Genomic DNA, 15359 nt, shown 5'->3' on the forward strand with positions numbered 1-15359 from the left:
GACAGAGGTCCCAAAGAGCATGACATGTTTGAAGAATGATGTAGCCGTATCTTAGTCTGAAACAGCTGCAGTCTAGTACTCATGGGATGTGGCTGGAGATGCGACAGGAATGTTACTCAGGACCAGACCACCAAGGGCCTTTAGAAATGCACGCTACTAGGCTGGGCGTGGTGGTTCACGCCTCTAATCCCAGCACTTTGGGAGGCCGAGGCGGGCAGATCACCTGAGGTCAGGAGTACAAGACCAGCCTGACCAATGTGGAGAAACCACGTCTCTACTAAACAAATACAAAATTAGCCGGGCGTGGTGGTGGGTGCCTGTAATTCCAGCTACTCGGGGAGGCTGAAGTAGGAGAATCGCTTGAACCCGGAGGCGGAGGGTGCAGTGAGCCAAGATCACGCCATTGCATTCCAGCCTGGCAACAAGAGCGAGGGAGGGCGGGCAGCAGGCACACTGCTTCGTGAAGCACCAAGGCATCACTGGACCTGGGATTCACCTGCAAATAATTCGAGTGTGGGGATGTGGGTGAGGGTGTTGATGAAACGAGGCTGTCCCAAGAATTGATGTGTTGAAGGTGGACGGTGGCTATTTGGAATGCATTGAACCATTCTCTCTACCACTTCATAAGTTTAGAAATTTTCATAATACAATTTTGAAACAAAAAATATCATCTTATGCAAGGACATTCTTTGATGTTATATAATATTAGGATATTTTTGTTGTTATTGTTAATAGCATTGAGTTTTTTTAAAAGAATCATGTTAACAGAAAAAAACCCCACATATTCATTAATCACAGGTCATAGTAAAAGATTCAAAATTTGTCTTAAAGACTAAGTATATAAGAATAAAATGCATTTTAAAACAAAATTTACACACTGTCCCAAACTTCACTTAAAAACTCCCCAAACCAAAAAAAAAAAAAACCAAAAAAAAAACCCAATTCCTTATTCACAATTTTAATATGCTGAATTTCACTGTAATTCCAAAAAAATTATCAATGTTAAAATGTATCTTTGTACTTTATTCTGCATTTAGAAATACAAGTTTACTATATTCATATAGTATTTTCTCTTTTTAGAAAACTTAAAAATATCTGAGTAAGAAATAAGCAAAGAAGAGGAATATGAAAGTCAGAAGTATATGGAAAAGAAAAAATTAAACTTATAAGTTGGCTGGGTGTGTTGGCTCATGGCTGTAATCTTAGCACTTTGGGAGGCCAAGGTGGGAGGATCACTTGAGCTCAGGAGTTCAAGACCAGCCTAGACAACACAGTTAAACCTCATCTCTATTAAAAAAAAAATAAGGCCGGGCACGGTGGCTCACACCTGTAATTCTAGCACTTTGGGAGGCTAGATCACTTGATCTAGGCAAGATCACTTGAGGTCAGGAGTTCGAGACCAGCCTGGCCAACATGGCGAAACCCCATCTCTACTAAAAGTACAAAAATTAGCCGGGCATAGTGGTAGATGCCTGTAATCCCAGCTACTCAGGAGCCTGAAGCAGGAGAATTGCTTGAACCCAGGAGGTGGAGGTTGCAGTGAGCCGAGACCATGCCACTGCACTCTAGCCTGGGTGATAAGAGCAAGACTCTGTCTCAAAATAAATAAAAATAAAATAAAATAAAGTAAAATAGGCGAAGTATGGTGGCTCATGCTTGTAATCCCAGCACTTTGGGAGGCCGAAACAGGTGGGTCATTTGAGGTCGGGAGTTTGAAACCAGCCTGGTCAACATGGTGAAACCCCGTCTCTACTAAAAATACAAAAATTAGCCAGGCATGGTGGTGGGCACCTGTAATTCCAGCTACTTGGGAGGCTGAGGCAGAAGAATTGCTTGAACCCAGGAGGTAGAGGTTGCAGTGAGCTGAGATCGCACCATTGCACTCCAGCCTGGGCAACAGAGCGAGACTCCATCTCAAAAAATAAAGTAAAAGTCCATAAGTTTTTCTAAAGTGCCTAGAAACATGAACAGAAACAAAGGCAAATCTTAAACATAATTTTACAGGATTTACAATTATAAGGTAGCAGAGTAAATGAAGTCTGTTAGTATTTTTCCCCTTTCCATGCTTTTTGCATTTGGTTTTGTGTGTGTGGGCAAATGTGTACATGGGCAAGAAAATGCACACACTCTTCTAAATGAGGGGGCAGTAGAAGAGTTATTAGGAAAGAAGAAAAAGCACAGGCAGGATCAAGGCAGAGTTTGCCCAATTAGTTCAAAGTGAGTTGCAATCAATGCCAAAGGAAAGTCAAGGACAAAGCAATGACCTTGAAATTGTATGTGGCTCCCGTCAGAGTTTTAAAATGGCTTTGCATAGAATTCTAGGAACTACTAATACATAATTAAAGCACCTACTACAGCCAATGATTCCTTTCTCAGGGAAGAGAACCCAGTGATGAAGCTGGAGCAATGGTGATGGCCAAGGAGAGCTCACAGGGATGAAGCAGCAAGCACCAGCCAGGCCAGGAGAGTGAGAATCACCTTGGCAGGTACAGTGGAGCATCCATAATCCAAAAATGTAAAATCCCAAATGTTCCAAAACGCAAAATGTTCCGAGCACCAACATTATGCCATAAGTTACCCTCAACATGTCGGTTATTCGCTGTATTTATCAGTAGCATATAAATTCAGAGTCAGGAACCATGGTGATGCCAGACTGTCCACAGGGGTGGCTGAGACAGTGGCACCTTTGCTTTCTGATGGTTCAATCTATACAAACTTTCTTTCATGCACAAAGTTATTAAAGAATTGTATAAAATAACCTTCAGACTATGTATATAAGGTATATATGAAACATGAATTTCGTGTGTAAAATTGAGTCCTCATCCCCAAGGTATCTCATTACGTGTATGCAAATATTCCAAAATCTGAAAAAAATCAGAAAACATGCTAGACACTGTGGCTTACGCCTGTAATCCTAGCACTTTGGGGGACCAAGGTGGGCGGATCAGCTGAGGTCAGGAGTTCAAGACCAGCCTGGCCAACATGGCAAAACCCCATCTCTACTAAAAATACAAAAATTAGCTGGGCATGGTGGCACATGCCTGTAATCCCAGCTATTTGGGAGGCTGAGACAGGAGAATCACTTGAACCCAGGAGGAGGAAGAGGTTGCAGTGAGCCGAGATCATGCCACTGTACGCTAGCCTGGGTGACAGAGCAAGACTCTGTCTCAAAAAAAAAAAAAAAAAAAATTAGAAAACCTAAACATTTCCGGTTCCATGAATCTGGGAGACTCCACCTGCACCAGGAATTAGACAGCTGCTGCCCCTGCTGGCTGTCAGCAGGTATACTTTTAGCAACTTAAAGAAGTTTCCTCATATCCCTGGTTTATTAAGGATTTTTAAAAAGGAACATATGTTGAATTTTATTAATTGCTACTTCAGTATCTACTGAGATTACTACCAGTTTCTCTCCTTTATCAACGACATTAATTCCTTAAGCAATTTATTCTTTTTCTTTCTCTCTCTCATTCTTTCTTTAGAGATAGGGTCACATTATAATGCCCAGGGCTGGCCTCAAACTCAAGAGATCCTCCTACCACGGCCTCCCAAGAAGCTGGGACTAGATTTCTTAATAGATGTCTTTGGTTTTTTTTTTTTTTTTTTTTTTGAGACAAGGTCTCACTCTGTCGCCCAGGCTAGAGTGCAGTGGCATGATCATTGCTCACTGCCATCTCAAACTGCCGGGCTCAAACAATCCTCCTGCCTCAGACTCCTGAGTGGCTGGGACTGCAGGCATCTGCTACCATACCTGGCGAATTTTTTTTTATTGTTTGTAGAGATGGGAGTCTTACTATGTTGTCCAGGCTGGTCTTGAACTCCTGGCTCCAAGCAATCCTTTCACCTTGGCCTCCCAAAGTGCTAGGATTACAGGTGTTAGCCACCACATCCAGCTCCTTAATAGATTTTTTAAAAATTATTTTTTAATTAAAAAAAAAATTAAAGACAGGGTTTTGCCATGTTGCCCAGGTTGGTCTCGAACTCCTGGGCTCAAGTGATTCACCCACCTTGGCCTCCCAAAGCCTGGGATTACCTGATCCGCCCATCTTGACCTCCCAAAGGGCTGGGATTACCTGAGCTGCCCACCTTGGCCTCCCAAAGGCCTGGGATTACCGGCATGAGCAACCTCGCCCAGCCTAGGTTTCTTAATCTACAGAAAAATACTTGTATTTCTAAGGTAAGCCTTACTTGACCACAATATATTACACTTTTAATACTGCATAGCTAGTGTTTGTTTAGGAGCTTTGTCCACATTTTAAATCTAAGACTGATCACCTGTTTTCTTCTTCGTGTGCTATCTTCTTCTGGCTTTGATTTCAGGATCAAGCTAGCCTTACAGAAGGAGCTGGGAAGCTTTCCATATTTCCCTGTTCTAAAATAATTTAAATAAGGCATTAACTGTTCCTGAAAAGATTTACAGAATTCATCCATAAACAGGCTGAATAGAATAGCATGCTTTTCTGTAGCAGCAGAAGAAGACGACCTTTCAATGACCTTATTCAAAAAACAGCTTTATTGGGGCTGGGTGCAATAGCTCATGCCTGTAATCCTAGCACTTTGGGAGGCTGATGTGGAAGGATGGCTTGAGCTCAGGAGTTGGAGACAGCCTGGGTGACAGACAGACACATACACACACACACATACACAAAACCTACAAAAATAGTTTGACATATAATTCACATTCATAGAGTTCGCCAATTTAAAGGGTACTATCTCTGTTGCCCAGGCTGGAGTGCAGTGGTGTGGTCTTGGCTCACTGCCACCTCTACCTCCTGGGCTCAAGCTATCCTCCCACCTCAGTGTCCCAAGTAGCTGGGACCACAGGCGTGCATCAGGACACCCGGATAGTTTTCATATTTTTTTTTTTTTGTCGAGGTGGGGTTTTCCCATGGTGCCCAGGCTGGTCTTGAACTGCTGGGCTCAAGGGATCCTCCCACTTCGGCCTCTCAAAGTGCTGGGATTACAAGCGTGAACCACCATGCCTGGCCAGTGTGCTTTGATCAACATTACTTTTAAAGATCTCTGCATTTATAGTTAAGAAGCTTCTCTTCTTTCTAAAGCTTTGCATTTTCACCCATTTTTTTCCTGAACAGACTTGACAAAGGTTTATCCACTTTATTGACTTCTCCAAAACCTACGTTTTTGTTTGTATTAAGAATGACTACCTTTGTAATCGATTTCATTGATCTATGTCATTTCAGCAGACTTTAGGAGGGAAGAGAGGTAAGTGAATGTATTTAGCAAACCACCGAGTCACAAGAGTGGCAGAGCAATTTGGTGAATTTATTCTGAGGAATCCAAGGTGGGCAATTCATCCAAGTCCCCACAAGAGTCCTGAAGTTTGAGGCTCTGACAAAAGGCTATCCTAACTCGTAATGAAACACTGGAGTTCCGCAGAGATTACACATATGTCCATACATGTGTGCACCTTTGCGATTTTGCAATATAACGGATCTTTCTGTTGTGCATCCTCTGGCGGTTTCTACCATGGCGTGCCATTGTTTTTACACTGTGTGACAGCACTGACAAGAATTACTACTGCAAATCAAAACACGAAAAAACCATTGGCAGAGCCATTACAATAAGTCACCAATAGATGTCAGGTAGGAAGCCAGTGTTCACCAAGCGAGACTACCCAAGGTACTCCGAGTTCAAATGGGAGGCAATGGAGAAGACAGACAGAAGCATCTAGACCAACCCTAGATCAGAACTGTTACAGCCTTTCTTGTGAGTTTGAGCAAATTAATACCCTTGAGCCTGAATTTCTTCATTTGTAAAATGGTGACACATCATCTTTCCTGAGGGCATTTCTCAGGAATAGGGATAAGCACAAACATCCAATCGCAAAAGCTGCCAACTGTCTGTGGCATACACACCTGTGTTCACACGGGGCAAAGTCTGACAGTGCAGAGGAACAGAATCGCTGGAATCGCTGAAAATTTTTGCTCGGTTTCTTCTTGTCTTCCTAGTCATCATCATAGTTACTGCTGATGGAGACTGTACTACATCCCAGGCCCTCTACTGCAGCGGTCCCCAATCTTTTTGGCAGGGACCGGTTTCGTGGAAGTCAATTTTTCCATGGATGGGGGAGTGGGGGGGATGGTTTCGGGATGAAATTGTTCCACCTCAGATCATTTGGCATGAGTGAGAGTCTCGTAAGGAAGGCCGGGCACAGTGGCTCACGCCTATAATCCCAGCACTTTGGGAGGCTGAGGCGGGCAGATCACGAGGTCAGGAGTTCGAGACCAGCCTGGCCAACATGGTAAAACCCCGTCTCTACAAAAATACAAAAATTAGTTGGGCATGGTGGCAAGTGCCTGTAACCCCAGCTGCTTGGGAGGCTGAGGCAGGAGAATTGCTGGAACCTGGGAGGTGGAGGTTGCAGTGAACCAAGATTTCGCCACTGCACTCCAGCCTGGGCGACAAAGCAAGACTCTGCCTCAAAAAAAAAAAAAAAAAGAAAAGAAAAAGAAAAGAAAAGCTCATAAAAAGTGTGCAGCAGCCTAGATCCCTTGCTTGTGCAGTTCCCAATAGGGTTCGCGCTCCTAATCTAATGCTGCTGCTGATCTGACAGGAGGCCGAGCTCAGGAGGTGATGCTCGCTCAGCTGCTGCCCACCTGCTGTGTGGGCCGGTTCCTAACAGTAGTGGTCTGTGGCTAGGGGGTTGGGGACCCCTGCTCTAGTGGATGTCATGCCCATGTTATTTAATCCATATATAATCCTCCTGGCCAGGTACTATTATGTCCAAGTTACACATGAAGAAACCAAAGCTTTAAGTAACTTACTAAAGGTTTCACAGTCATTAAGTAGAAGAAAGGAGACTCTAAGGTGAATCCGACTCATGCTCTGAATTGCTATGGCTCTAATTACACATGCATTGAAAAAGGGGGGGTACATCGTATGTATAAGCTTCAAAGCTAGAGAAATCAATGTGAAGAATGAGAGTCAAGGAAAGGGGATAAAGAAGCGTGTTAGAATGTGCATGTGTGTACTGGGGAGGAGGTCTTGATGGAACAATGAAACATTCCACTTCCAAGAAAATGTGGAAAAGGATTCATAAAATAACAATTTATTGCTAGCAACTTCCTGTTAGTTACAAATGACCAAAGTACAACCTAAAATAAAATGAATCAGTTAGCATGATATTCAGAATACTCATTGATGTTATATAAATTCAGATACGTGGGAAACAGCTCCAAGTGGGACAGAAGGCAGCGTGTGTGTGTGTGTGTGTGTGTGTGTGTGTGTATGTATTTTTTGAGACAAGGTCTCGCTCTGTTGCCCCAGCTAGAATGCAGTGATGTCATTATGGTTCAGCGTAGCCTCAACCTCCCGGACTTAGGTGATCTTCCCACCTTCCATGCCTGGCTCATTTTTTGTATTATTTATTTATTTTTATAGAGACAGGGTTTCACCATGTTGCTGAGGCCAATCTTGAACTCCTGGACTCAAAAGATCCATCCACCTTGGCCTCCCAAAGTGCTGGGATTACAGGGTGAGCCACAGCACCCGGCCAAGGCAGCATACTAAACAGATTAAAAAGTGACTAAAATTTAGCCAGAAGGTTCCCAGACGAGTTCCCTTCCCCAAAATTGCTCTTCCCTTTTCATATCAGAGATGAACCTGACTCTGTTTCCCCTAACCTTAGCACAAGTGTAATCACGGCCATGAAAGGAAGATGTCAAGGCGCTTTCCTCGGATGCCAGATTCCGCAGGCGAGCCGTCCCACTCTACCCACTTGCTACTGCCTTCGAGTTACTCAACTGCGAACGTCACAAGCCCTGACGTCACCGTATGGCGGAGAAGCCTTTCACACCTCCAGGGTTCACTCAGTCATTTCACTTCTTCTGTTGCTCCGCCCTCACTGCTCTTTGATTCGTGCACCGTCAACACAGCAAATGCATTTTCTCTCATTTCTCCAATGCCTCAAATAGAAATGCCTCATGTCTTTGTAAGAAATAACATTAACCACCTGATGTATGGCAAGCCTAGGTGCCAGAGTAAAAGCATAAGCTCCGAAATACCTACGTTCATTTGTGTGACAAATGTTTACTGAAAACCAAGTTTCACTCATCCCGGTAGCCTCAAGACCGGGCAAATACTAAGTTTTCAGTCTCCATCGTCACAGAGCTTACCATGTAATGGCAAAGAAATAGGAGGGGCTACTGGGAAATACAAAGAAGTGCGTCCCCCCAACAGCACCTATCAATTGTGAGGGATCATGAGACAGCATGGGAAGTCCTCATCGGGGCTTCTGGGAAGGCTTCCCTGAGGAAGTGGCATCTAACCTGAGACTTGGAGAAAACCAGCAGGTGGCCAAAAGAGAGGGAGGAACGATCCAGAGAGCAGGAGCTGTCTGTAAAGTCCGGCAGGCCTGGAGAAGCAAGGCAGTTTGAGGAAGCTGACAAAGGCCAGAGTAGCTGGAGGGAAATGCAAGGACAGAGGCACCAGGTGAGGCTGGGGAGGGAGGAGGAGGGGGCAAGGAGGGCGTGCCGGGAAGTGCGGACTCCTACAGGCGAAGGAAAAGTACCGGAGGCTTTAGAAATGAAAGCGACGGGATTAGAAATATGTTTGAAGGAAATATCTCCAACAGCAGCATGGCAAATTAATTGGAGGGGGCAGAGCAGGCGCTGGGAGAGCTCGGCTGCTAGAATGGTTCATAGGAAGATGACACTGGCTGGGAGTGAGGGAGAGAGGTGAACAAGCCAGGAGCAGCAGCGAGGAGCTGTTCTCTTGGACCTGGAGTCAAACAGCTTTCCTGTTAGAACAGCTGGGAGGATGCGGGCATTTATGGAATCAGCCTGGTTAAAAAGAAAGAAAACAAACCGAAGAAGGAAGGGGAGGGAAGGAGATGGGCACAGAAAGATCAGTGTCAGGGGAATCCGAGCCCTGAAGGAGAGCACAACCTCCAGGGTGAGGGCACAGGATGAGATGCGGGCCTTGGACAGGGCAGCGAGAGGTCCATACCCAGCGCTGCAGGAGGAAAGGGAATCACATGGGCTGTGAGTTATACCACAGGGGTCCGAGGCATGGGTAAGGACTCAGCTCAGCTGGCTGTGGGGTTGGAGCTGAACAGCAGTAGGGGCAAGAGGCCATTCTTCAACACATTCACCAGGAAGCAGAGAAGGTTCTGAGATGGGAGGTTTTGTGGCCCTAAAGCAATGGCCAGAGGTGCTCAATGCCCTGGGCTCTGATGACTTTCCAGCTGGTTCCAGTTACCTGCGAAGCCTGGTGACCAGTCCCACTTACAGATACCCCCGAATCCTCCCGGCACTGTCCACTGCTTAAACTAGTCAGGGATCTTCTGGCAACAAAACCTCTATCTACTCCAAGACAACTATCCTACCTTACCAAGTTGGAGACACCACCAAATGTGAAGTCACATCCTGACTTCAGAGATACTGAAATGTGTACCGAGACCCTACGGAATAGGGCAATATGTTACATACGGGGCCAGCTCCAGAGGAACAACTTTAATTACAGGGATGTCATACAATTGTAACTACTCATAATCCAGAAACAGTAAGTCTCTTATCTACGAGGAGTGTGTGAACTCAGCAGGGAAGGGTAGAGTTTGGAAAGCAGATAATCACCTGAGCCTTCTCGTGTCATAAGTAATGATCAGCAAGTACCAGGCTGAGCCCACACACCTGCCACTTTGGTATCTCCACCAGCAGAGGTCAGTGCCCCGCAGCAGAGTCAAGAAACTTGCAAGCTGACTCTTGGCTGTGAGAGCCAAGAGACAAGGCAATAATTCAATAGATGACCACAAATACACAGACAGGCAATTCTCCCTTAAGCAAGTTCCAGCAGCTTCTAAGCCTTGTTTTCACTACGCTCCCCGCCCCGAGTCTTTTTTACACATTCTCCCCCTAACTGTCCTACCCCCACGACATTTTAATAGCACAGATATACAGGGTATTTATTCAGGTACCGTGGCCCTTCGGGTGGCCAAAACCCACTGTAACAGCTGCAATGTTTTTGTCTCCCAACAAGAACCAATCTCCACTTACTCAGGGTGTTGTGCACTCCAGCTGAGAGTGAATGCGTTTTGAGTGAACACATGTTTTTGTTTTGTTTATTTATAAAGAGTGATTATTGGTTGCTTTGAGGTCTGATTTTGGAGCTAGAGAGAAAAGCAAAAGATCAGCGAGTACCGGCCCCCTGGGTTTACAGAGAAAGCTCTTAATGACAGCAGCAACAACAAAACAAAGCCCCGAGACCTCACGGGTTGTCCGAGGAAATACAGGCACTTCCTCACAGATGTGGGCCTGCATCCTGGGCCTCACTGAAAAACAACGCTTTCTTCCCCTCCTACGAAACGTGGCCCCTACTTTTACCTATTTTGATCACTATAGGTGAGGTTGACCAGTTTTGCTAGAAACAAGCAAGACTGGCTGGGTGCAGTGGAACACCTCTATAATTCCAGCACTTTGGGAGGCTGAGGCAGGCAGATCACTTGAGGCCAGGAGTTCAAGACCAGCCTGGGCACCATGGTGAAACCCCATTTCTACTAAAAACACAAAACTTAGTCAGGCATGGTGGCGCATGCTTGTAATCCTAGCTACTCAGGAGGCCGAGGCATGAGAATTACTTGAGCCTGAGAGGTGGAGGTTGCAGTGAACCAAGATTGTACCACTGCACTCCAGCCTGGGCAACACAGCGAGACTGTGTCAAAAAAAAAAAAAAAAAAAAAAAAAAAAGGCAAGATTGAGGCAAGTTCTGGAAAGAGGAGTCTACTTCATTGTTGTTGTTGTTTGAGACACGAAAATTACTCCAGGCTGAAGTACAGTGGTGCAACCATAAGCGCTCGGGTGATCCTCCCACCTCAGCCTCCTGAGTAGCTGGAACCCCAGGTGTGCACCACCATGCCTAGCTAATTTTAAAATTTTTTTATACAGACGGGGTCTCATCATGTTGCCCAGGGTGATCTTGAACCCCCGGCCTTAAGCAATCTTCCTGCCTCTGTCTCCCAAAGTGCTGTGATTACAATGGTGAGCCACCACATCCAGCCTGGATTCTACTTTGGAAAATCTTTGCAAGTGAAGAAGAATAAGACACAATGGCTGAACTGGGATGAAATAAGCGGCAAATGAGGAGGAAGAGGAGACACAGTCAGTCTGGTAAGACACTCTCTGCTAAGAAGCAGGTAAAACTGCCAAAGCAAGTTATCAAAAACTTGAAATAGCCCAACTCCTACGGCAGCTGGGAGAGAATGCAGACAGCTCTAAAGAGGCTGCAGACTTCGTGAAGTGGTGCCAGAGTAGAGCAGGTTTACTAATCATGGATAAAACTGCTGAATAATTACCTACTTCAAAAGCATTTGTGAGTTGTGTTTAGGTGCTTACAAAGTACTCTGTGCTTGGTCCTGGTCAGTAAGTTAGTTCAAAGCAGTTAATACAGATAAACACAAACACAGCGAAGATGTGGTCGGTGTAACAATCACAAACGTAAAAAGCAAACACAGAAAGGGATTGCTGGCTGGGCACCATGGCTCATGCCTGTAGGTCCCAGTAGTTTGGGAGGCTGCAGTGGCCAGATCAGTTGAGCCCAGGAGTTTGAGACCAGCTTGGCCATCATAGTGAAACTCCATCTCTACTAAAGTACAAAAATTAGCCAGGCATGGTGGCATGAGCCTGAAGTCCCAGCTACTTGGGAGGCGGAAGCACTACTTGAACCCAGGAGGTTGAGGCTGCAGTGAACTGAGATCACATCACTGTACTTCACCCCAGGTAAGAGTGAGACCCTGAGGGAGGGAGGAAAAAAAAAAAAAGTGGGGGAGGGGATTGCTATGGGCAAGGCTTCTCATACACAGAATCATTTCCTCCCCCAATATCCCCACAAAGTAACTACAAACACTTAATGAAATCATTGATATCTGAAGCACTGCTGAGAACTTGCTATAGGCACAGGGAAGAGAAAGGTGAATGACAGAGAAGTACAGAGGTTATTCAGGGAAGGCCTCGGAGACCAGATAAGACTTGAGCTGCGCCTTGAAGTCTTACTAAGATCGGTGTGGCACGGAAAGCACGCAGCCCTAATCACGAGCCACCTCCTAAGGCACAGACACAGTGAGGGAAACACAGAGCAGGGGGCCGGCACACTATGAGGGCCATATCTGGATTTTGGTAAAGAAGTTTTACTGGAGCCCAGCCCTGCCCATTGGATTGTGTTAGCTGCTTTCTGCTTTCTTACTACAAGGGTCAATTGAGTGGTTGCGACAGAAACTGAGACCATAACACCCACAAAGGCTAAAATATTTACTATCTGGCTCTTTACAGAAAAAGTTGGCCAGCCCACGTCCTGTTATTCCAAGAGGGGTCTGTGAACCCGCAGCAGCAGCAGCCCGTGTTAGGCATGTCCCACCCCAGACCTAGAGAACTGGAATCCGCCTTTTAAAGAGATCTCTGGCTATTCTTATGCACAGAGAGGGAGGTGCACTGAGCCTGTGGAGTAAGAGAAGTCTGCACTTAACGGATATACAGACAGAGGAACTTGGTCAAGACTTTCCCATAGAGCAGTGAGGTCATCAAACCCACGCTTACTTACAACGTTGCTCTTGTGGTAAGAAGAGTTGACAGCAGAAAAGGGATGGCAGCTCCCGTCATAACCCAGGCCAAAGACGACCCAACTAGGTAGGGTAGAACTCAATCTTTCTTCCTAACCTCACCAGTGCTTCCAAGATGTTTCTAACAAATATAGTATCAGTTATAACTTATTAGGAAACAGAAAAATCTTGTTAACGAAACTATGAATAATCATGTTTCCGCATACAGCGAATATATCTTGGTTGAAGCAATGCCTCCAGACATCAATGCATACATGAAGACATTAATGGGGTATGACGGATGCTGAAAGATGAAATGAGGATCTCATCAAGGGCTCTCTATTATGTAAGATATTTAGAGGTGTAATATCTTACTGTTGGGACTTTTGTCCCTGCTAAATAAGTCTGAGATTCTGCTTGATACTCAATTTTCCTGTATTTTAGATGAATAAGCGATTTAAAGTTCAAAAGAAACAAAGCGGCATTTGGACTACCACGCCAACACTGTTCTTTCTTCCAGCTCAGCTCAGCTTCGAAGTCACTGTTTAACATTCTGCCTCCTTAAGAATCTAGAAAAGTTTGACAGGGTTATTCGTGGGATTCAGTGTGCTTCAAAGGAATGACAGACAGCAATACAGATAAAAATAGATGGGTGAAGAGGGGAAATTCCTTTCTTAGATGCTTAGGTTTAATACTTTACATTCATTACATTGGCAGACACAATGCAAAAGAAAAAAAAAAGAGTATATATCTGCTTAGATAAATGCATAATTAAATCAATAAATCTCAAGTAAGAAGAAGAAAAGGGACAGGACACCAAATCTGTGTTGAGAAGAATCTCTTGTGTTGAGATTCATTACTAAAAGTCTTAAAAAGCTCATGAATTCAGTACAAGCTTAATGGCACTTAAGCAATAATAGTAACTAACATTTATGAAGTACTCACTATGGGTTTACACTGTTTTTAAATGCCATGATACGGATTGTCCCATTTAATCCTCAAAACCCTGATATTAGCTCTATTTTAGATATGAGAAAACCAAGGCACAGAGAGGTTAAGTAACTTGTCCAAGGTCACACAGCTAAATAAGTAGTAGCGGTTCCTCTCGAACAGAAGCTGCTCTCTAGTCTCTTCTTGCCTCCCTGTTAACATGCAAAAATTGTAAATGTAAAAGACTGTCATTCTTACTAACACAAGAGACAAAACCCTGGTGATTTAGACATTCAAAGTCTCATGGAACGGGCACACCATTCCACCCTGTGGACAGTGGCCAAGATTTGGCCTGCAATATAATAAAAGTGAGGAATAGTGAGATGGGTTCGAATGAAGACCCTGGATTATTTTTCTGTAGGATGAAATGCAAATTAAGTCCAGTAAAATTCTGAAATGCATCATTTGTTACCAACAAATATGGACAAACACTTTTAATGACAATGACTATGAACGTATTCCCTTCCAGCTAACGTGTTTGTGAAATGCTGCAGTGAATCTAAAAGATAACAGGCACCCGGCTAATTCTATTGGGTTAACGCGTCCATGCTGGCTGTGCAGGCTTATTTAAGTAATTGCCTGACTGTGAATGAACAGAGGTATTAAAGTAAAGTTGGCACAAGGGACAGCATCCACATGGCACATTCTTTGTCTCGAGAGCTTTATTCTATCCATACTCCCGGAAAAAAGAGAAGTTGCTAAATAAATAATGGAAGCACACAAGACAGTGCGAAGAAGGCCTTTTCAAGTCCTCGAATTGTCAAGCATCTTATATAAAGTTCTTTCCCGACTTTGAGCTCATCACATTTCATTTTACATATTAATTTTGCATAAGAGCAAGCTCATCCCCTTCAAATGTTAACAGCTTCAAAATAAGATCCTGGTGAAAGCTCATCACATTCCATTTTAAATATTAATTTTGCCAAAGAACGACCTCGTGCCTTTCAAATGTTGACAGCCTCAAAATAAGATCCAAGTTATTTACCTGTAAGACACAAGAAGACAGGAGAGGGAAAAAAACAACCGAGAGGAGAGGCGACAGAAATGACGGAGTGAGAGGGTCGCCTGAACTCAACACCGATTCAATAAGCCTCTTCAGGTTTTCCTATTTAACTTTCCCCATTAAAAAAGAAGACACACCCTGCCGGTGGTATCTCACAGGCACAGATAAGGGCACCAGTCTACGATTAAGGGTCTGGACTGTGGGTATGATTCGGGGTTGCCTCCGAGTGCATGGTGACAAGCACAAACAATTAGCGCTCCCTGACACCTTGCTCTAATTCGAGTTCTGCGAGTAAGGACAAAAGGGCCGCCCATCCGTGCGGATGCCGGGCTGCGGGCTGCGCTCTGGGAGCCCGGCTCGCGTCCCCTCCGCGGACGCCCGGTACCCCGCAGCCCGAGCTCGCCGGCGCCCGCCTCCCCGCCCTGGTCCCTGCCCCGGCCTCCGGGCTTCCGCAGGACGCAACTCGCCGTGGGGCTGCGCCGGAGACGGGGCGCGGGGTCCCCGGGGGTCCAGGTCCTCGGGCGGCCGGGCCGTGGGAGCGCCGGGCCGGCGGCGGGCGGGGCGCACTCACCTTCGTCCTCGAACTCCAGCTTCTCCAGCATGCCGGCTTCCGCGGGTCCCGGGGCCGCCGCCAGCGCCGCCTGAGGGGGAGGAGGAGGACAGCGATCAGCATGAGCTGCGGCGCTCGTCCCCGGCCGGCGGGCTCGCGGCCGGCCGAGCTCTCGGGCCTGGCTCTGCCGCGCCGCCGGGAGGAGGGGCCTGGCGGGGGACGCGGGCGGCGGGGGCCGGGGGCGGAGCGGGCGCGCGGCCCCCACCCGCCCG

General features: G+C 45.8%; 1 protein-coding gene across 6 annotated transcripts in view; it reads right to left on the bottom strand.

Moving 5' to 3' along the window:
• The window catches only part of PRKAG2 (protein kinase AMP-activated non-catalytic subunit gamma 2), a 324143-nt gene that overhangs the window by 62383 nt on the left and 246401 nt on the right, over positions 1 to 15359 (bottom strand). For 4 of the 6 annotated variants that reach the window (XM_025379082.1, XM_025379084.1, XM_025379085.1 and 1 more), the window contains 2 exons: positions 15109 to 15178; positions 6615 to 6617 (listed from right to left, as the gene is read on the bottom strand). In XM_025379082.1, the coding sequence (XP_025234867.1) occupies positions 6615 to 6617; positions 15109 to 15178 (73 nt within the window). The remainder of the gene's footprint in view (positions 1 to 6614; positions 6618 to 15108; positions 15179 to 15359) is intronic. The other 2 variants (XM_025379083.1, XM_025379087.1) reach the window with 1 other exon arrangement.

Source organism: Theropithecus gelada, chromosome 3 (genome assembly GCF_003255815.1).
Source record: "Theropithecus gelada isolate Dixy chromosome 3, Tgel_1.0, whole genome shotgun sequence".
Classification (NCBI taxonomy): Eukaryota; Metazoa; Chordata; class Mammalia; order Primates; family Cercopithecidae; genus Theropithecus; species Theropithecus gelada.